General features: G+C 41.8%; 1 protein-coding gene across 6 annotated transcripts in view; it reads left to right on the forward strand.

Annotated features, from left to right (window-relative positions):
- PDE1C (phosphodiesterase 1C) overlaps nt 1–23607 on the forward strand; it is a 437096-nt gene that overhangs the window by 98788 nt on the left and 314701 nt on the right. For all 6 annotated transcript variants that reach the window (XM_074367275.1, XM_074367272.1, XM_074367270.1 and 3 more), the window contains exon 3: nt 1378–1549. In XM_074367275.1, the coding sequence (XP_074223376.1) occupies nt 1378–1549 (172 nt within the window). The remainder of the gene's footprint in view (nt 1–1377; nt 1550–23607) is intronic.

Below are 23607 nucleotides of genomic sequence, written 5' to 3' on the forward strand. Positions count from 1 at the left end.
TGTTCTTCCTATGACTAGACTAGATGTTTTACCACGTTTTATTATTTAGGTGTGGCAAGGCCAACAGATCAGGGGATGTTTGCCATTGGAAAGACAGTTTGTTAATATTCCCAGATCCCAAAAGAGAGGGTATACATCACAGCACGGAGGCCACACTGAGAAGAACTGGGGTTGTTATGAGACAGAGGGAGGGAGGAATTGTGGGCAAGGGTTTTTATTGTGGTTCTTCAGGAAGGAATGGGCATGGCAGAGTAAACAGGCTTAGGATTGGCATGTTTGAATAATTCCAGTGCTCTTCGGGGATTTGGGGCTGTCCCTAGTTGTCTAGGACCTGCCTGGGGTCATTGGGCAGGTGGATAGTGGCTCGGAGAGTGAAAGCTTGTAAGGAAGGTGGTGGGGTGTGGACTCTGGTTTGGTTGGTTTGTATCTGAAAAGCATACCCCTGGGAGAGGAACTCTTTCTGAAGAATTGAGGGGAGGTAGGTGGTAGGAAATGAGAAAGGCAGGAGGCCAAGGCAGCGTGACTTGGGCATATTACCTGTTGTGCAGAACAAGGCATGTCTGGGATATGCATGTAAGGCAGATATTAAAGCATCAAGTTTATAGAAGCTGGGAAGTGCTTAATACACTGGGGTTATATGTTTTGGGTAGAAAGAGCACATAGGTAAAGTGCCATTTTTATCACATCGTGTCAAAGTTACCCAGTATCAGTGTAACTTACCATTATTGATACTGACCGTGATTACCTGGCTGTTCAGACCCTGTTTTATGATACTCTACCCGCTTCATGTCTGCCTTTAATGCTCATCTCGTGTTTGAAGGGCTTGTAAGGTAGGGTATCAGTAAACCCCAAGTGTAATTCTCCTTGAGTCTTGATCTTGCAGAAGAACGAATCTGTCTGTAGTGAGTTCTAGTTCTTAGACGTGGGGCCCTCTTTGGGATAGGCATCTCCGTAGAACGGAGTCTTGAGACTTGGGCCTTATGGAAGATAAGTTCACAGGGGAGACTTGTGTCTGAATATCTTTTCTGTTCTTCAAAATGGTAGTCCATTGTATGCTTCCAATTGCTGAAAATGTATCTAAGTAAATACTGACAGCTCTAGCAGGAGTTGGAGTTGATCACACTGAAATGAGACAGGAGTACTTAGCTGTGAGTTCAGTTGCTCAGAGTGTTAGCCTATTTTTCCGTATAAATTTAAAATATCCTGGTTACTTCATAAGTTGCCTGACCAGTATCTTTTAGAGCCCTCTGATGTTGGTAGAGATCATGAAAATTGTGTAAATGTTCCTGCTCTGCTTTTGAAAATCCTGACTTGGGCAAGGGAGCACATGGAGTTGGTTGGTAATTCACCTGCACCTTTTTTCCCCTCGTGCCTCAGGGTCTAAGTCACAGAACTGTCTGTGGAACTCTCTCATCGATGGACTCACAGGGAATGTCAAGGAAAAGCCACGGCCAACGATTGTCCACGACCCCCGACCCCCAGAGGAAATCCTAGCTGATGAACTGCCTCAGCTTGACAGCCCGGAAGCCTTGGTGAAAACATCCTTCAGGTTTGGTGGATTGCAACTCAGTTTGTTCCTTCCTATTTGTTTGTGGAGTTATTTCAGTCCAGTTGGATGCAGTGGCCAGCAAATTACCTCATTTCTTTGCACTGAGTAAATTAGAATTGATGAAGTGTGTTGGAATTAATGCTCATTGGACTTCTGGCTGGATTTCCTGAATGTAATGAAGACCGTATCAGTAGTTAAGTTGCTGTTGATATTTAATTGGTATTGGCATTTAAATGCTGAGGCATAGGATTTACTGATGTTGGCAATTTGAGTTGGATTAATGAGTCTTTGCTTCAAAGGAGGATGACGCGGGGAGATAAGTGTGCAGAGAAAAAGCACGTGTGGGCATTAATGCCGCCCCGTATCTTTAGAGCCCCTTGCTGAGGGAAGGTTTCTAGTTGTCCGAGATGTGAGAGCTATTGCCTCCTGACATGAAGCGAGAATCTTCTTGTGTGGTTTCCCAGGTGGCTGTTTAGTCTGTCCTTGTTAATTGTTCAGTCTTGCCTCTTCCTGCAAAGGGCTCTTTTATTTTTGTTTTGTTCTTACTCCATTTTCAGTGTGACTGTGCCCCTTACCTTCTCACCCATATTAAATAAAAATCAATCTAGGTATGGATGTGGTGTATAAAAGTGATTTTTTTTCCCCTCAACTGGCCTTTCAAACTCACTTTTGAAATACACAGTCATACTGGTATGAGAAATGAAGACTGAATGATTTTGCCAGCCTGTCTTCCTCCCCTCTTTTTCCCATTGTCCTAATCATACTTCTTCATTTTTCTTTCCATTAAATAAGGCTTTCATACTCTCCATGTGTCTAGGAGAACATATGAACCTCCCTTTTCTTCCCTCATGAACAAATCAGACAACTCTTGGAGTCCATGAAATATATTTGAAAAATGTGCTCTGTTTTGGATCCAGGTGATGTGTGTAATCGCCCGGTAAAAGCCATTTCATTGTGTGAAGATTCTTAGTGTAGACTGACTTATAGACGAATTCTGAAAAGGAGTGATGAATAGGGGTTTGGAGTTCTTTATATAATGTGACTGACGCCGTGGTGGGACAAGAATTGCAAGGCAAATGCTTTCCTTATTCCTAGTGAGGGTTTGGTTACTGCGCTGTGAGCTTTAAATAAAATAAAACCTTCTCAAGTAGAGAGAAGTACATTCTCTGAACCTGCGATTCTCTGCAGGTGACTGTGGTGGGAGGGGTGGGGTGAATGGTTTTCGTGATCGGTGTGTTCTCATCTCCAAGTGTCTCTGGTGGAGTCAATGCCTTCACATAAAGCCTTCTTGAAGCTACTCCTTCCACACCAGACTGGGTTCACAGTCATCTTCAGTGAATAGCTAAAGAGTTGCTCTCAGGAAAAGAACATCGGATTTGCTGCCCAACTCTGTTACCATCACCCCTTCTCTTTGCATTCCCAGAAGATGTACTGATGGCTCTGAACTTCAGTGCTCTGCTAGTTGTATTATATACCAATGTCTTTCTTCCAGAAAGAGATTAAATTATAAATTTGTTAAGGTCAGACCTATTTCTGGTTCCTTATAGCACTTGGTGCAGTAGGAAAAACCCAACAGGTATAAATATGCCATCCTATAGCAACGGAGGCCAGAAATGTATTGGCATTTGTTATTCATCGATCATCTTAATACAACTGTGCTATTCTGGAACCATTCTTTCTTCCAGAGAAGATAGTTGATTTCAGCAGCAATGTTAGAGGGTAAATATTCTCTAAAGCAGTTGTCCTTAACTGTGGTAGTGATGTCAGTTGTAAGATTTGTTGTGCATAAATTACTATAAGCAAAATGTGGGAACAGCCTACTTATCAAGAAATAAATTAGAGGAGAGTCCGGGTTGCTCTTGTGATAATGCCACTTGTTTTCTATATGCCTTTTGGATTGCAGAGAAGGAATGAGTTATAGCTGGATTTTAAATAATGCTAATAGGAATATATCACTGTGCACCCCCCGCACATCCCCTTTCACTCCAGGAGTGAGAAAACCTGAGAATTGCTGACTCTTAATGTTAGTGACTCTAGGAAATCTAGGAAGAACGGTGGGTTACACCCCCACATTTTTAAACTTCAGGGGCGCATCCATAGTTAGTGCTCTCAATCGCTAAAGTTACTTCTTTAACCAAGCAGTGCAGTCTTCCCTCTGCTGAGATGGAGGTGTTGGGTTCTTTTCCTTTCTTCTTTTTTTGTGGGGGGAAGTAATTAGGTTTATTTCTTTCCTTGGTTCTAGAAGGGGTACTAGGGATTGAACCCAGGACCTCAGAGGCATGCTAAGCATGCGCTCCACCGCTGAGCTATACCCTACCCCCCCGTTGGGTTCTTTTTTCTGATTCTGAAATTCAGAGCCTCTTAGCCACCGTGCCTTCTGGGTGTGGGTGTGCATGTGAACACATTTATGCGCACCCCTGCACACAGTTAAGGGGTCTGGGCATGTGATTGTGAACATCCTGCCCTCCTCAGTTCTAGAGGGTCTGTTTGCTGAGGTGGGACACACAGGTCTCATGAATTCATATCATCTGTCCTCATACCTTTTCTGTTGGATCGTTACCACTGAGCAACACTGGAGAAGTGGTAGTGTTGGTTACTCTCTTCTGTTTCTCCTTGTTCACACTTGGGGGGCATTTGGAACCTGGGGCTGGGAAATATGGTCATCAGCTTTTATTATCAGATAAGGTCCAACTTACAATGATAATAAGCCCAATGTGCCAAATTATCAGAAAGTCCAGTCTTTTCTTGGGGTTCTTCTCCCTAACTGTGTCCCAGGACCCTCATGCATACTGATGGTGGTTTAAGACAGCCCTCATCCTGCTCTGCCTCTTGCCACCTGCCATGGAAATGGGATCTCACGTTGAAGGTGGACTTTCTGACCTCAGTGAAGTTATGTCTATGTTGTTACTAGTCCAGATAGCCTCTTGCTTGTAATGTCTCCTTCTGCTGGCTTCTGTAGTCCTTTTCTGACACCTGGCCTCAGTCAGCACTACCACAGCTTCTCAGATGTGGTTGAGAATCTTCATTTCATTTCCCCCAGAAATCTTTTCTACATCTTTGTAAGTATGTGGAGACAGTTATATGTAAGCCACTCTCATAACAAAGTGTGCACTTGTTTTATATTTGCTTAATATTTTCATTCAAGTAGTTCTTTCTAGATGAAAGGGACAGTTTGCCCTAGATTAAATTCTGTTCTGTAGTCCCCAAGATAGGAAGTGTTTATACATTTGTAAATGGTAGATGTTTTTCAAAAAAGTTTCAAAAGTTTGTATGTTTCAGTCTCCCCTAGGCTCCCTGTTACAACAGTAGGTGTTCTTGTATGGCCAGGCACAACCCTAACAACCCACAGATGACAGCCCTGTTAGAGACGAAGAAACTGGCCCAGAAAGGTAGAGCTGATAGTTCTGATTGAATTAAAACACAAACGAGTAAGGGCAACTGATTATAAATTGGTGGTCACCAGTGGCAGAAGTAAGGGGTAATTTGCATAGACTTTAGGTCCTCCTTCATCTTTATCAGCCCCCAGAATCTCACTCCAGATAAATATATCATCTATAAACTCACATGAAAAGCATGTTTGTGATGCACCTGCAGCTTCAAAGTCACTCTTCTTCCAACCAAACGACCACTGGTTGCCAACACTTTCTGTTTACATGTCAGTTAGCAGTGATGCCAGAGGCTGTAGCAGAAAGTCAGAATTAGATACACAGGTTTAGTAATAAAGATTTTGGAAAATTAGAGGCACCATCTCTTTTCTCTAAGGCTTGAAAGTTGATAGTTGAGCGTGTACAAGTATCATCTCAAAGCTGAATTCTTTCCCTGACACCCTGTCCTCCAGTCCTTCTCTTTGCAGGACAGTACTGATGAGGCACACGTTCCATCTCCTGGGAGAATGAGACCAGTGCTTGAAGGGAAAGGTCTCTGGGAAGTGTCACAGCCAGTGTCTCTGGGTACTATCACAATTTTGTGCTGTGTTTTTCTATGGACTTTAATCTTTAATCCTCATGAAAGGGACATTCTAAGCTACCCAGGTAGGAAAATTCGGCTTCTCACGGTGGCTGTGTTGGGCGTTAGTCTCAGTTCTGTTACCACTGGCAAGCTGCTTCATCTCTTTCTTCATCTTTGAACCTCTGTTTTCTTAACTGTCACATCTAGGGGTTGGACCAGAACAATAGTTCTCAAACTTGAGAGTGGATCACAGTCACCTGGAGGGCTTATTCAAATGGTTCTCTGGGCTCACCTCCAGGCCTGGGTGGGGTCCTAGAATTCCCTTCCTAATAAGCTTCAGTGGTGCTGATGCTGCTGGTCCAGGGACCATACTCAGCCACTGGACTAGATGATATTTAATATCCCTTTGACGCTAGAATATTTTGCTATGTTAATTTGAGCAGGGCATTTATTTAATCTGGCCCCAGTTTCTTTGTATTTCAAATAGGAATAAAGATGCCTACTTCTCAGGGTTGTTGGGAGGCTTTAAAGGAGATAATATACATGAAAGAGACAAGCACAATATCTGGCACCCAGAGTGCGCTCAGTAAGTGCTGTGTATTCCTGCTCGGCACCCCCTGGAAACCTTGCGTGCTTTTGAGTGTCTACACACAGAGTATTCAAGATCAGATTTGGGTTTTGTGGCTCCAGATGCAGACACTGTGGGCTCTGAAAGCTCACTAAGCCTCCGGCATGAGAAGTCTGCTTTCAAAACCAAAGATTTTTGTAAAGAAGCATGTGGGAACCTTTACTATATAAAAAAACTTCTTTGTCTGGAAAGTAGGTGCTCCTGGCACCTGCACCCCAGATGCCTGTTTTCATTGTTCCTCAAGACCCGTCCCTTTGAACCTATTGTTCTGCTCAGGTTTTTCTTAAAAGAGATGAGAGAGTACACTGAACCTGGAGCTTAAGGAAGACAGACCAGTCCAGCCAGTCTGATTAGTGACAGGAATCTCAGTACTTGCCACTAGAGGACCCAAGAGAACAGGAGAGAGCTGGCTGCCCAGCACTCTTTCTCCCCAGCTTCTAGTGTGCACATTTGCAAAGGTGAGACCCAGCCCAGACGGTACAGTAAGTCAAGGAAACCAGTATTGACCAGGTGTCTGCTATGTCCAGGAACTGTACATTCATTTGCTCTTTTAATCTCCCTAAACCTTGGCATGGTGAATATTGCTATCCCAGTTGTACTGATCAGGAAACTGAGACTCAGAGAGATCAAGTCACTTAGCCAAAGCCACCCAGCGAGTGGCAGAACTGAAATTTTCAACCCAGTCCACTTGGCTCGAAAGCCTTACCTTTCCACTGTGTTCTACTACCACCACATCACCTTGGCTTTCCTGCTTCTGGGTTTGCTGTTGGTGAAATAAGAGTGTGATTGGTTCTACTAATTTGGATGCGTAGTTTGAGGCTTATCTTATGTTCTGTTGCACTAAATCCTTTTTATAGTCCAGACTTATGTTTTTAATCCACCTACCCCTTTTGGATAGGGAACCTTTAAGGCAAACTTTATGTCCAACAAATTCCTTGAGGGATCCTATTAAATCCAGATTCACATTCAGTAGGTCTGTGTTTTTAACACATTCCCAAGTGATGTGATCCAAGGACCACCTTCTAAGGAGTGAGGCATGGGCTTTGGAATAACACAGGTATGAATTTGCAAACGCTCTTCTAAACTATGTGATTTGAGTCCTGGTTTTGATTCTCAGTTTCCTCATTTTACAAATGAAGACAGTGAGATAACAACACTGGCTGTGGGTGCTGTTGCTAGGATTAAGTGGGCTGTGACTATGACAATCCCTAAATCTTTCTCTCCTGGTCTTCAAAACCCTGGTTAGGAGTGGATTGATCCTCCACACCTTGATCCTTTCTTCTGTGACTGGGTTGGGCAGGGAGCCCCAGGCTGGGAATATGAGCCCCATGGGTGCTTTGCGAGCATGGCACGCCACTGGCCTGACCTCCTTGGGCAGTAGTGGAAATTCTGAAGCCCCAGTGCATGGGCCATCTCAGTTAAGTTACTTTGAATTATATGACTTGACCTAGGTTGAGGTGCTAGGCTCAGACAATTTTGCATTTGGAAAAAGAGCATGCTCACTCCCTAGAGCATCACTGGGGGCTTAAGGAGCTTCTCTTCCCACATAGAATGGACTTATTTGGGCTTTGGCAAAAGCGTTCCTGATTCTTTACATAGCTTACTAAGAATATGTCCCAGAGAGCAGAACTGCATTGAGCCAACACCCTCCGCTGCAGATGAGATTAAGGCCTTGTTAGATCTCATATAATGGATTGTGTTTTCCATGCAGAATTAAATCGTTGAAGTCATCCTCATTTTGGCTTTTGGCAGCCATTTTTCTGTCAGGGGCTGTAGCCAAGAAGTCAGTTTCTGACTTGATTACTTTCAGGAAATGTGCAATCTGGCTGATGATATGGCGTGGTGTGGGGTAGCGTCCCCTGCAGCTTCAGATCCCACCCCGGGATGAGTCATGGGTTAAAATTCCCCATTAGCTCATGGGAAGTCTGGTCATACATCTTTCTCTATCACCATATGTTGGTCACCCACTGGGAACTTCACAGACCCCTACGTCCATGACTTAGTGCTGCCTCCCTAGAGTTGACGTTTTTTCCTTTCTAGTCTTTACTAATCAGTAGAGTCTTACTCAAGTCTGTGAAGTGTAAAAGTAAAAGAATGAATTCTGATTTTTCTTAAAACTCAGGATAGTTTCTATTGCATCTTTGGCTTCCCACAAGGGAAATATTTAGGCTTCTCTTTGTAAGCAAGTGTTTACAGACAGATTTTCCAGTGTTGGAAATTGACAAAAGCATATATCGAGTAGACATTCTTCCTGGTCCCTCCCCTAGTACTTTTGGGGAAAAGGGAGCTTGTCTCTGTGGTGGCCTTGGGAACACACCTCTCACATCTCTGCCCACAGAGAATGTATTTGACCCATGGCCCCAGCTTCTGTGTGAGGCTGTTTGTTCCTGTGATGGTTGAGGCTCTGTTTCTCAAGGGCACTTTCAACCAATGGCTGAGAACGTCGGGGATCCTAAGGGTGGCCATTCTTGGGAGACACCAGACTCCTCTGACAGTATCATTCACTTAAGGATTCCTGGATGGCCTTTCTGAACTTTGTTTAGACCTGCACTGCAACCTAAGATACTGCCACTTAACCTCCTTCCTTCTCTCCTTCACTGGGAGTCAGACGTCATCTCGCCTCTCCCTGCCTCCCCTGGCTCCTTCCCTATTTTCTTTTACAGATGTTACCCCTGATAAACATCAAAACTAAGGTTTCCTGGCCTGTAGCACAGGAAGAGTAATGGAGCTGGAGAACAGCATGGGGTCTAAACACCTATGGAGGAAGTGCATGGACAGTCTTGGGCAGAAACTTGTGAAAATGTATTTTCCGGCATGGATTAGAACAGGGACCACTGTATTCCTATTACTTCCAAATGCAGAATAGCTAATGGTTATTGAATAGACAACCCCGAAACTGTAGTCTAGCTGCTTGCCATTTGTTGATTACTGTTAAGTGCAGCCAGAGGTGAATTTGCTAAGATGAATTACCTCCAGACCCCAGAGATCAGCTTGGTTGGGGAAGGATGGTTATTTGAACAAGAGCTGCAGACGTGCTTGTCCTCACTTGAAAGAGGTAATGATTCTGGCTCAGGTGATGGGGTCAAGTACTTGGAGGCAGGTGCATTGCAGGCTTCCCAAGAATATAACTTGTGCACACTCTGCCAAGTCAGAAACAAGAAGATGTGAGTCAAATAGCAGACTTGGATTAAGAATCCAAAAACCTTGATCTGTTCATCAGTTTAATTTTTTGAAAATGGTCCAGATTGAGAATTAGAAAAGGGTGATTGAAAGGAGCTGAGTTATATTGATTAAATTTTATATTTTTTCCAGTGTTCTTCTAATTATTCTATCTTTGACCATGTCTGGCTATGTCATTAAGTTGGGTTTCCTTGGTCATTAAGTTACCATGGGTGGCGGTGGATCAGGCTGTCGTGTCTAGCCCTAAGCCAATTTGTAGGTACCTATATTGTTTTTCAAAAAACTATTTTGACAATTTTTAAGCCTTCAGAGAAGTTGTCAGAGTAGTAAAGTCAACAACTGTTTATCTTCCACCTAGGGTCACCTTTGCTTGCTTGCTATCCAATCCATCATCTGTTTATCTTTTGTTTTTTCTGAATCTTTTGACCTTTAGTTGTAGACATCATGACTTTTCAGCTTTAACTTGTGTCTCTTAGGAATGAGACCATTTTCTTACATGGCCACAGTATAATTACCAAATTCAGGAAGCTTATCTTTGATATAACACTGTCTTTTAAGGTACAGCTCACATTCAGATTTTACCAAATGTTGCAATAATGTCATTTATGACAACCTTTTTTTCTGATTCAGGACCCATTCCTGATGCACATGTTACATTTAGTTGTCATGTCTCTTTAGTCCTTTAACTGCAAGCAGTTTTTTAGCCTTTCTTAAACAGGTGATATGTTTTGTGCTGCAGAATGTTCCTCAGTTTGGGATTGTCTGATCATTGCCTTGCAGTTCGGTTCAGGTTATTCATGTTGACAGGAATACCATATAAGTGATGTAGATGTTGTGTCCTCAGTGCAGCAATAGGAAGAGGGTTGTTGATTGTCCCAATACTGGTGGTGTTAACTTTGATTATTTGGTTAAGGTTGTTTACCCCAGTTTGTCTACTGTAAAGGTGCATTTCTCCCCTTCGTACATAATAAGTAATCTGTGGGGAGATAAATTTGAGAAGATGTATGTAGATTACCTCTTCCCTAACAGATGTAATGCAATTGTTTTAGTGTTACTTGATGATTCTTGCCTGAATCAGTGATAATTTCTAACTCGGTTATCCTTCTCCATTTATCAAATGACATTTGATGGTAAATAAGAGCTTTCCCTTTCTCTGCCTCTCTTGCTCCCTTTCTGGATTGTAGTATCAGTATGAATCCTGGATTCTTCTTTCATCCAATGCTTTAAAAGCCATTATATCTTCATCCTACTTGGAGCTTGGGAGGGCTTTTGTGGGGAGAAAGGACGCAAAGAGGGGTGGTATGGTGGTCCTTCAGTCCCGCACTGCTGGCAGGGGCTCCTTGGGGTCCTTTAATCTGGTGGAAGGCAGTATCTTGACCTGAGCCTGTTGGTGCCACTGGAATTGTGGGAAGCTGCAGAGTGGAGAGAGTGACATGGAGTGGGTTGGGGGAGGTGTTACTTAGCCAGAGAGAGGAATTTGAATGTATTGTCTGGACTTTTAACCAAGCCTCTAAGTCTTTTCTTCTCACCTCTTTCTGCCGTATAGCACTGCTCCCTGCTCCCAGGTCCTCCTGGCCAGTATCTGACATCTGTCCCAAACCCCGTGGGCTGCAGAATTGCCTACATCTTGTCACTGCTGGGTATAGTGAGAACTCCTCAGCTCTGGTTTTAATCCCAGCTCCACTCTTTACCTGCTGTGTGACCTTGAGCAGGCAGTTTAACCTGAGCCTCAATTTCCTCAACTGTTTAATGGGATTAGATATTCTTTTCCGTGAGGGGTACCTGTGAGGAGTCAAGGGGGCCATGCATATCGAGCAGTGTGGTATCAGCAAGTGCCTTATGATTAGTAGGTAATGTGATTCAGCCTCAGCATCCTGCTTAGTGCCCTTGGCAGAGGTAGCCTTATCTCTCGACTCTGTGTTGTGTGAAGGAATTCACTTTATCTGGTTTGTCCCTTAGCACTGAGAAGCTGCTCAGACACCTGGGATGTTTGAGGTACCCTCTCCCTCTCTTTATTTTCTAGCATTTTTCTCTTAATCCTTGTGCAGTCACATTGTGTGTCATAACAGTAGCTAACCTGACTGAAGGTTATGTGTCAGGCACTCTTCTACATGCTTTATGTGCCATTCAATTTTCACAACAACCCTGAGAGATTTTAAAATTTTTATTACCTTCATTTTATAGATGGAGAAACTGAGGTAGAAAGAAATTAACTTATTGAAGGTCATACCACCAGCTGGTAGATCTGGGTGGAATTCAGAGTCACACAGTCTGGCTCTAGAACCCGCATATAACCACTGGACCACACTGCCTCCCTGGTCTAGCGTGGAGGAGTGGGTCTGGGTTGTCTGGTTTTGTTGCTGGTGTGGATTTGCTATCTAGTTAGGCTCTTGCCTCCTGCCTGCTTCTCAGTGAAGTGCCAGCATCAGCCTCCTCTCTTCATTTCCTACCATTACCTTGTGCTGAGTGTGGACTCTCATTGCATCACCAACTGGCCTGCTCCCTTCGGCTTTATTCCCTGCCTGTGCCTTCCTGCTGCAGTACACTGCTCAGCCTACAAATGCAGCTTTAGCTGCTGGAGAACTAGAAAGCCCTTCTTAAGACTTACTGCTCTCCTGGCTGTGAGCTAAAACACTTGCTCCCCATAAGCGTCTCCCATGAGCTTGTCACCAGCATCACCCTGCAGTCTTGCCAGAGCCCTTTCTTGCCAATGGCCATGAACCGTGGTGGTATGTGTGTGCAGTATGGGGACCTGGTAGAGGAAGATGGTTTAGAACTGGAGCTTGGAATCAGGCAAAGTTGAGTTTCTATCCCAATTCTGTCACTTACCGCCTTGGGAAAGTTACTCAGCTTCTTTTGGCCTCAGTTTTATTTTCTGCAAAATGGAAATAGTAGTGATAGGAAGATGGAATGAGAAAGTATATGTGAGAACCCTTAGCATAAAAATCCCTGAAATCTGAGTAAGGATGCAGTGTAGGTAGTTGTAATGTGTCACTGTTAACTTCCTGGTTTTGATAACATACTGTCGTCGTGTAAGATGTTGTCATTGCTGGAAACTGGGTGATGGGTATGTGGGAACTCTCTGTATTATTTTTGCAATGTATTGTGTGTCTACAATCATTTCAAAAAAGCTTTTAAAAAACATTTAGCGTAGTCCCTAATCTCTATTAATTGTAGTTTTTTAAATTATAAAATATCACCAAGAATTCAATTACTTGGCTCAAACTCAACTTTTTAAGGTGTGTGTGTGAGAAAGAGAGAGAGAGAGAGACAGAGAGAGAGGCAGAGAGAGAGAGAGGGAGAGAGAGAGAGAGAGAGAGAAAGACACATCTATCTAAGATAAAATAGACCAGACAGATTCTGAAATTATTTCCCTAGCCTAATGAACAGCATCAGTGGCATCACCAGAAACCACAGGCAAGTTCCCTCTGTGCTGTAATTTCATCCTCTCAGCGGAAAACCTCATGTTTTAGTACACTTAGTAACCTCTATTCTCTTCAGATTTATTATCTACCTTCCATTTCAGTGGTTCTTAATCCGGGCTGCATAGTATACTCACAAGCGACTAAACCAGTATCCCTGGGATGGGGCCGAGGCAGCTGTGTGATTTGAAAGCTGCTGTGATTTAGGGGACTGCAGCAGCCTGATGACCACTGTCCTTCCTGCCCTGCAGGGTCCCCTTCGGCCCTGTCTCCCTTCCCTCCTTCTTCCACGTCCACACTGCCTTGGTGTGTGCTGCTTCCGCAGGGCACCATTTTTCTAATGACTATCAAGGCCCTTCCTGACCATGGTTCCCAGATACAGACTTGGCTCCCTTCTCCTTGTAGTATTTATTTGCAGCGGGTGTCTGGAGTTTTGGAATGATCACAGAATGAGCACTCCCACCCCCCGAGATGCCATATGTCCATGCCATTTTAGATAACTGAAGTGTCACCAAATGTCCCTTATGCTGTCTTTCTCCAAAAGCCAGTGCAACAGAATGCAGGCGACTTGGGTGTTTTCTTTCGGGAATGGGATCCGTGGAAGTTTTCAGATGGTGGCTGGGCACGGACTGCTTTTACTTACAGTTTCAGTGGCTGACGTGTTTTTACCACCTTCCGGATAAACTCACTTTGATACGTTTCCTCAGGTTCTTAGTCACCAGTCCTCCTTTCTTCATCTTTTCCAAAATGAAATTTTGTCATAAAAATAATATAGTTGCTTTGTAGAACATTTGATAAATGGTAAAAGAAAACAATGTTGAATATAATCCCTGCTGTCATTTCAACATCCTTCCTGAAATCTTTATATCTATGCCTTATTCTTATGGTCAATAATTATAGTGTGGATACAATTTTGTATCCTAATTTTTTTCATTGACTGTTTTAAGCATTTTTCCTAGTTGTCACATAATGTGCGTGTGCGTGTGTGTGTGAATACGTGGTGGATATTTAGATTGTCCAGTTTTTCATTCTTTACAGGAATGTGTGATAAAAATCCTCCCACATCCACATATTCCCATATTTTAAGCTATATCCTAAGGGTAGATAGGTAGAAGTGGAAACACTGGCTCAAAGGGCATCCTGACTCTGAGAAAACTAAACCAGAAGAGGAGCCCTGGGTGGCCCTTTTCTGTGGGGTGCCTTCCACAGTTCTAATCAGCACTGAACCCCCTAGGGTAAGTGGGATGGTGCTCGTTTCTCACAACTTTGAACTGACTGTTATTACTATTCTTTTCAAGGTAGGTTACCCTTTCCCTGAAGCTGGAGAGTGCCACTGCTGATAATTTTTGTGTCTTTTGCTATACACGCCTCACTTTTTGATACTCCTGGTAGATGTCAGTATCATCCCTCTTTTACATATGAGCAAAGTAAGTTTCAGAAGAATCAAGTGACTTGCCCAAGGGCACACAGCTGAGAAGGAGCAGAGCTAAGAGTTAAACCTGCATCATTTTGGCCCCAAAGCCTGTGTGTTTTCAGTCTCATTCCACTCCCTATCTGGTAACAGGAGCACAGAGACTAGAGTCATAAATTGTTCCTGGAGGGAAGAGTTGGGGGCAAAGAGAGGAGAAAATATGTGTCCAGGATAGACTTCAGGAAGGTTCTTACCCTCAAGGAACGAGAGTTTAGCAGGAGAAATCAATAATTACTGTATTGTGCAGTAGCATTGTTTTATTTATTAAAATAATAGTTATTTTGTATAACTAATATTAAAATATAACTAATATAAATATTGTGAAAGGAATAAACAGAGAAGATCATTTTTACAAAGTTTTATTAAAATTTAATTGACGTAGAAGAAAACTGCATGTATTCAAATAGGTACATTTGACGTTTGTATACACTTGTGAAACTGTCACTGTAATCAAGGTAATGAACACATCCATCACTCTCAAAATTTTCTTGTGCCCTTTGTAACTCCTCCTTCCAGCCCCTCCATACTCTCCCCAGTCAATCTTCAGGCAACTACTGATTTGCTTTCTGTCACTATAGATTATATTGATCACTTTGCATTTTCTAGAGTTTTACATAAATGGAACCATACAGTGTATATACTTTTAAAAACATCTGGCGTTTCCCACTTAGCCTAACTGTTTAAAGAGTCCTACATGTTTTTGCATGTATCAGTAGATCATTTCTATTTATTGCTGAGTAGTATTCTGTTGTGCAGCCATACCACGATTTGTGTATCCATTCAACTGTTGACGGACATTGGCCTTTGCCAATTTCTGTAGTGGAAATATTCCCACCATGGCCAATCTCAAGTTACCAACATGAAGTCACAGAATGTGGAGTTGGGAACAGAGACAAGAGACTATCTGCTCCATGTATTTTAGGAAATGTGTCCTGGGTAATAAGTAGGTATGGAATGGAGGAAACTGGAGCATCTCATGGGAACAGTTGGTGAGTGGAACACCTTTGTCTTGGGGAATTCTTTATCGTTCTGTTAGTGAGAATGGGGCTCCTTCCTGCTTACAAATAGATGGTTTTGGGTCTTGGCCCATATGATGGCTGAGAAACATGATTGTGTTTACAGAGACTACTTGGTTTGAAGGAAGATTTATTGCTTAAGAAATAACTATTGATTATGCGTAGGAGGGAGAACTGTTTTAAGGATTTTGTACATTTATAATTATTTTAAAGAATGAAAATAAATATATGAATCTTTTGGGGGGAGAAGCTTTCTTTAAAATACTTTACATTCCCTACCTAGACATATTGTTGAATTAACTTCATTTTAGAGAGCATGTGGACACAAAAGAGCTAATATTCAAAGTTAATAGAAAAAAATATAGGAAAAAAACGGAGCTGCTTTACTTTGTCCTTCAATATTTTATGCATCTCCCTCTCTGAATAATAATCCCTGTTTATAGGGTAATGATTTACATTGATAGTAGTACTTTTATTCCACATGATCACAAAATGTTCCTCTCTGGTCTCTTCATTCATCATTGAATAGCAGGAGTCACCTGGCAGAAACACCACCAAACCATGTGCATGGCACGAAGGAAGTCCAATCAGGGAATGTGGTGAGATATGCCACGTAGAGGAGGTGGCCTTGGAAGACAGCAATTTTTAAAAAGTAGGGGAATCAGGTCAGACATGGGCGTGGGGACTTTGGAGGGTTCATTCATTTATAATAACCATTTGTTGAGCTCCTACTATGTGCCAGGCACCATAGTAGGTACTGGGTCTAACATGGAAACAAAGCAGGCATGGTTCCTGCCCTCGCAGTGTTTATAGCTCTGATACATGGCAAGGAGCTAAGGACTTTCTTAAGCCTAGGCTCAAAGAGGCCTTCCAAAGTGACTGTTTTTATCCTAACAAAACATCAAAGAAATCATTGGACTAAAACCTCACTTTTCTGCCCTGAACAATTTAGAGCCTATGGTCTGTGAGTGTTTACCCCAGAAAGGCATTTCTGAAACGTATAGTTACCAGGCATTCCTTGAAGGTTCAAGAGATTCCTTCCCATCCCTGTCCTACACTGACTAAAGCAAAATAATGTGGAGGGTTTTTCTTTGAGGATTCTGTGCTGACCGAAGTCTCCTCACCTCCTTGTGGCTTCTGACCTTCGGGTTTTCTTCCTTGGGTTAATGTGGACGGGCACCAAGTGTAGTACAAGTTTTTAACCTGGGGTCGGGCACTCACGCATGACTTCAGGGGATCTGGGAACGTGTGAAAGAGGACCTAGGGATACATACTTTTATTGCAGGGAATCTGAAACTTGCAACAGATTGTCATGAGAATTTGTAATTCAAAAAAGCTTCAGAACCTTCAGTGTTTTGGAAAGAGCACTGAATAGGTGGCAAGTAACCTGGGCCCTTGTCTGGCCATGTATCAGGCGAGTTGTTAACTCTGGGTGCTTCAGTGTTACCATCTGCACAACAGGATGCATCTTTTCCCTTTCTACCCACGGGGACTATTGTGAGATCAAAGGAGATGATTGTATGCAAAAGTGCTTAGGAAATGGCCCGATTCCATGCAAAATGAAGAATAATATTGCTGCTATTACCACTGCAGATGATAATGGCAGTGGTGACTGGGGCAGGGGGTGTAGGACAGGGAGAGGAGCCACATTTGGACAAGGCATCTTTCCCAGTCATCAGGTGGAGGATTAGCAGTCTTTCCTACTGCCTCAGTGTCCTTAATTCACTCTAGCCTTGGGACCTTTGTAGTTAAGCCCAGCTCATCCTGGGTTGAGAAACAGGAGTCAGGAGAAGGAAGAGAAAGTCTTGTGTCAATGATGTACACAGAAAAGAATAGAACCCCGCACCAAAGAGAGAACTCTCGCTTAACAGACTAAGTAAACGTTAACAAGTAAGTATGATAGAGAAATGTACTTATTTTTTCTAGATACATTTAATCTAAATCTGGACCTCACATGGGAAGACTGTTTTCGAATCTCAAGAGACCTGGGTTTGAACGGGGACTCTGTCGTAAGTGAACCCGGCAAGCTAATTAATCCCAGCTTCCACGCCAACCCCTGGCCCCAGCATTAGTTTCCTCATGTGTAGAACAGAAATACTCACAGTTATGCTTCGTGGCTGTTGTGAGGATTACAAACAGTACAGTATATAAAGCTCAGCATAGTGCTTGGCCCATGTGAGTAAACTGCAAGTGTCTGTCCCCTGGTCCTGGGAGGCGATCAACCAGTATTGCAAATGAAGGAAGTCTTGACCCTTTCATGGTTCTTACTAAGGGCCTGGCCCTGTTCTAAGTGCTCCTTTGATCCTTATAATAATCTTTTGGAATAGGTAATACTATTATGCTCATTTTACATACTCTGAAGTATGGTTAAATAACTTGTCCAAGATCACCTAGCTCTCAAGTGGTGGAGTTGGGTTTTGAAGCCCAGTTCTGTCTCCAGGATCCAAGTTATTAATCACAGAACTATGTGCTTAAGTCCTCAGATGAGTTTGAATGGTTTGAATGGCTCTGCCTGCCCTTCGCAATGCACATCAGCAAAATGTGAGATTTTGTCATCTTGGCGGGGATCCTTCTGCATTTTAACCCCTGCTCATCATTGGGAAATCCTACTGATCTTAGAAGAAGGATGGTCTGTTTCATAAGCAAGGCCAGAGGGAAGCCTGGGAGAGTCTTTGCCAGCAAAGCCCCTGGCTTGCTGCAAGGGCATTTCCTGTCCCAGACTCTGTATCACTGAGGACTTAATGTGGCTGATTCTCTTAGTGTAGTGTGAACAGCATCTCCCAGAGCTGGATAGTGATCATCCAGGTGTGTGAGGCAACCCCACACTGATGTGGCCCAGTGTGAAGTGGGTCTGCTGGACCCCAGCCAGAGTACTTTGGGAATATGAGCAGCTCTGCTGTGACAGTTGACTGTATCTGTTGCCTGGACTCCGGTCTGCAGAGCTGTGTGACCTTGGGCATCGAGTTAGACTGTGGCCCAGCTGTTGCCACATCCTTCCAAAGGATGCGGATAGTTCTTGACCCACCTGGTAGCTTAGATCAGCAGCTCAGAGAAAAGAATTCTCTCCTTGATTATGAGTGGAAGCCCATTTTCTAAACAAAAAGTAGGAGAAGCTTTCCCTTTTCTTGGGTTTCATTATCCATGGTGGTGGAAGTGGGAAGGGTGTGGGTGGGGGGAGTGTAGGCAAGAGGGAATTGAGCTGTGTTTACCTGTTTGTTTAAAGGAAATTAAAAAAAATGTTTCTATTATAAACGTGATACACGCTCATAGAAAAGGGAAAAGTGGATAATGTTGTTCATTATTCTTTCTTTTCAAATTGCTAAAATTGAATTTTCTCTCTGAATATGTTCAGCTTCTCCTTAATCACACAGTATCATGTTCTAAAATTTAACATTCTAACCCACTCAACATTTCTCCATGTTTAAATTTTCATGAGCACCAAAAACTTTTAAATTTAGTCACTTAGTGGACGTGCTATGATTTAGTAAACCATTTGTTGATCCTTGAAGTTTTCCTTGTGTTTTGCAAATGTAATGTAAGCGATGCTGTGAGGGACATCTTTGTGTAAATAGATTTTTGTAGATTTAGGATGATTTACTTGGGTTCGATTCTCACATGGGCAGATTTGTGGAACCCAGACAAGCCATGTGGTCTGAGATCAGGGGTGCTCTGGCTGTTAATGGCTTTGAAGTCCCCCCCTTTTTTTTTTCATGGTTCTTGATTAATTATCATCAAATATTTTTCCTGCATGGGACACATACATGAATTAATTGGTAAACTGTTTAGAAAAAGTACGATAATGTACTTTTATTTATAATGATTATTCTCCCTATGATAAGATCTGTTCCTTCAACGCACATTATAAATGTGCTTTGCTTTTCTCCAGCCCTTACTGGTTGCTATAAGTCTCTTTGATGTCCTTCTCTAGACACTGTTCCAACCCTTCTTCACTTGGCGTTTTCTCATCAAACAGCTATTAACTGTAGTCTCTTTGGTCTTAAAATGTTCCGCCTTGGCTATTGTCAAGCAACCACATCTTCCCCTGACACAAGATCCATGTAATTTTGAATTTCATATTATCTGTTGGTCTAGGACCTTGGGGAGAATCCTTTCTTAGCTGTACTGAGCATTCTTTGTGCACTCTGCAGTGTTTAACTCTGTTCTAAATACATTTGTTGATCACTAAAGAGCAGCTGTGGGTCAGTTTGAAGGAGCTTTAATTGAGAATCAGAAAATCTAGGTTCAAACTGTGGCTCTGCCCTTTACTAAGTGACCTTACACACAGAGACAAAGCTTTCTGAGTCTTGTTTAATTTTGTTTCCCACCTGAAAGGTGGAAATAATCTCTCAGTAGGTGAGCAGATGATCAGCTTAGTGAACTGGGCACTGTTATGTAAATAAAAGGTACAATTAGTGTCATACATGCAGAGTGTTCTGCTATATACTGTGGATGACACTTAAGAGGAACCATTCATTCATTCATTTATTCAACAAACATTTACTGAGTAACTGCTGTGTGTGAGGCAATGGCCTGGGTTCTGGGCATATAATGGTGAAGAAGGCCCTGTAAACCACTGAGGAGTTTCTAAACTAGACAGCTGTGCTGTCCATTGTGGTGGCCATTTTCCACATGTGGCTAGTGACTGAGTTTTAAACTTTATTTAATTTTACTGAATTTAAATATAAGCTTGAAAGAAGAGATCATTCAGTAATTGAGTTATTGGAAAACTCATGTTTTCCATTGAGAATTATGTCTGGAACAGCTTGAGTATGTGAATCTACATTTTTTAACGGTATATTTTATAAAATCTAAATACAATCAGATATTTCCAATGAAAATTTAACTTCCTAATTGAGATATGCTGTAGGAGTAAACTATACACTGATTTCTAAGACTCAATATATACAAAAAGTAAAATATTTAATTAATATTTTAAATGTTGATTATCTATTAAAATAACATTTGGGATATATTAGGTTAAATAAAATATATTATTAATTCACCTACTTCACGTCCTTAAATGTGGCTGCTGGAAAGTTGGGCATGTGGCTTGCGTTATGTTTCTTTTGGCAGCACCGATATAAGTAAAGAGATATGTGATTCACAGCGTGTGATCTAGCGCAGACTGCGTTGAGGTGCAAAATGCTCGGGAATTTTGGAGTTGGAGAAGAGAATCCTTCCACCAGAAGGGAGTTCAGCAAAACCTCTTGAAACAATGTCATTTGACTCAGCCTTGAAGGCAAGGTACATTGCTGTTTTTAAGTTTAGGTTTTATGAACGAAGAGCAGATTCCAGTTAAATGGAAGCAGCTTTCACAAAAGAAGTGTCCAGAGAATTTGAAGCCTGTAATTAAGAAGTATAATGGATTTTTTTCCCCCCTAAATGCCATCAGCTTCAGCTCTGCCTTACCTGGAAGCTTCAGGGTTTTAAATTTCTCCTAAGCCCAGGCCTTGCCCAGGTATCCTGCAATAACATCCTAATCCCCCAGGGGGCGATAGAAAATATGTATGGGAAGTTTGGTTGTAGCAATGCCTGGAGGTAGGGCTGGAGTGAAGATTTTAACATCCTAAAATCCAAGGACAATCCAACACAAAGAGGAACTGTTTTGCCCCACATGCCAGTAACAACCTTATTGAAAACTCCTTGGGATAACCTACTGAATTGCTTTGGGAGCTTTTTCAGACTATCCATGTGTGATTCTTGACTAGATCTCCAGGACCAGAATCTCCAGAAGTATGGTCATGTGTATTTAAAGTTTTTTAAAAAGCAGAATTAATGCATGCATGTGATTTAAAATTCAAACAGATTAGAAAGATATAAAATAAAAAGGAAAAGTCTTCCTTTTTCCCCAGTAACCCCCAATCCTTCTCTCAAAGACAAAAATTTTTATGTCATACCAAATTCACCTATAAATGCTTTTTTTAATTTTCCAAATGAGATCATGCTATAAGTAGACTCTTTACCATCTTTTTTTTTTCCTAAAAAAAGTTTTTTGATGTGTTTTTGGCGATGTTCCTGTGTCAGCATATGCAGAATTACCTCTTCTTCTTTAAAGACTTCAAAGTGTTCCATTATATGAATATAACCTAATTTACTTAGCTAGACTTTCTTGGTGGACATTTAATGTATATCTGTGTACTTGGATCTTTTGGTCATTTTTAGCTGTGAAATTGTCAGGTCAATTATAATGTGGAGAAGTATTGCCAAAGTATTCTCCAAAATTTTACCACAGTTTATACTCTCATTAACAAAAATGAGAGCAACCATGGAAAAATGCCTCCAACTTATGCTCTGCTGAAGAATCTCTGTTCTAGTAAACTTTCCTGACTCTCTTAATTTCTATCAAAACCTATCTGTTCTAAGTCTCATTTCCTTATATTTTGCTTTCAGAAAGATGATGGCTATTTAACCTGATTCGTTAAACCACATTAAGATCTGTTAATGTGTTACTCTCTGTGATAGATAGATTTATAGTCCCTCAAAGGTGTCCACATTCTAATCCTTGGAACCTGCGAATGTGTTACCTTACATGGCAAAAAAGGTATTTGCAGACGTGATTAAGTTAAAGATCTGATGGGGGAGATTATCTTAAATTTATTAAGAGGACCAATTGAATCAGAAATATCCTCCTAAGTGAAAGAGGGAGGCAGGAGGATCAGAGTCAGAGATTTGTAGATGCCATGCTGCTGGCTTTGAAGGCAAAGGTAGAGGCCATGAGCCAGGGAATGCAGGCGGCTTCTAGACGTTGGAAACGTACAGGGAATTGATTTCCTTCTGAAGCCTACAAAGGAATGCAGCCCTGCCAACGCTGTGACTTTAGCCCAGTGAAGTCCATTTTGGACTTCTGACCTCCAGAGCTGCAAGATAATGAATTTGTGTTGTTTTTAAGCTACTAGGCTTATGGAAATTTGTTTCAGCAACAGTAGGAAATTAACATACTCTTCTCAGGAAGCACATTAGCCCAGGAGGCATTCTGGACATAAGTCTGTAACAGAAATGCAGACAGATAGTTCCTGGTGCCACGAGAGAGCTCTAGTGCCAGAGTGACTTGGAGACAGTCTTGGGGAATCCTTAAAACCAAACCGCTTGGCAGCCATCTGCCATCTGCCCTTAGGGCTGATGATCAGCTTCTGCTTTCCCTAAACTACCTACCCCTCATTCCTCCTGATTTAAATTTTCTTTTTGGGGAAATGTGAGTAGCTAAAAACCTAAAAGCTAAATGATAATCCAGTTCTTAGACTGGGAACAGAATTTTTATTTGTTAATTTCTACTGCAAAATAATGAGTACCAAAATGAAGTGGAAAAAATCATAGTCCTAGGAGTCAGAAGTTTGGAGTTTCAACCCTGCCTCTGCCACTTACTGTTGTATGGTTTTGGGCAAGTCACTCATTCTGATAAAGTTTGTGAAATGGGATCAATTATTGTTTCAGAATTGTGTGAGAATAAAATAAGTGGAAGTGTAAAGTTGGTAAAGTGCTATGAAACATATGGCACTGTTTTGAACAGTTGTTAGTAATGGTAATTTTATTATAATTAACAATTGCAATTATAGGTGTTGTTAATAATGCCCACACAATCATTAGTAATCACACAAAATCACTACCAATTATTATTAGTAGTTATACTTTCATTATACTTTAAAGTACAATTAATAAACAGCTATGAAGAAATACTCTTTTGAACCTGAGAGTAAGAACTTTGTTTGGACAGGAGTCTCCATATCTGCTCTCTGTCATTTACTTTTCAGTGTGTATATTATGGTTGGCAGGCAAGTGAAGAGTTAATGGGAGGAGGCAGTGAGAATGGATGGTTTGGAAGCTGTCAGCTAAACTGAAGCATCCTCTCTTGCTCTTCTCCGTTCAGTAAGCAGTTATATCCTGTGCAATACCTCTGTAATTAGCTTCTCCTTTTCCAGTCTCTCCAGCTATTAGTTTGGCTCAAGTCCTTGGCACCCTTCACCTTTTTACCGTAATAGCCTCTCGACTGGCTGCTTTGCTTTCGAACCTCCTCATTCAACCCATCCTATATTTAAAAACCTTCAATGGCTCCCCATTGCCTACAACATCTGTGCTCAACTGAGGCACTGGGAGACATTGTTGAATCAAAGTGATTTGTTACTACTAATAATTAGAGAGCGGAAGTCTGTGAATAATTTATTCTCTTTTGTATTACTCTTTAAAAACCAATTAGAGCAATGTTCACTGTATCATTCTGTCTAGCATGAGAGAATATGGGTGGAATTAAAGCTAATGCATGGAAAAATCATGAATAAACCCCAGATATGCCTACAGACAATGTCATTCATCATTTAAGTTGTGGGAGAAAACAGAAACAGTAGCCTGAAGAATAAAATCCACGTTCCTTTGCAAATCAGAAAAATGATCCATGATAA

The sequence above is a fragment of the Camelus bactrianus genome, chromosome 7 (genome assembly GCF_048773025.1).
Source record: "Camelus bactrianus isolate YW-2024 breed Bactrian camel chromosome 7, ASM4877302v1, whole genome shotgun sequence".
Lineage (NCBI taxonomy): Eukaryota > Metazoa > Chordata > Mammalia > Artiodactyla > Camelidae > Camelus > Camelus bactrianus.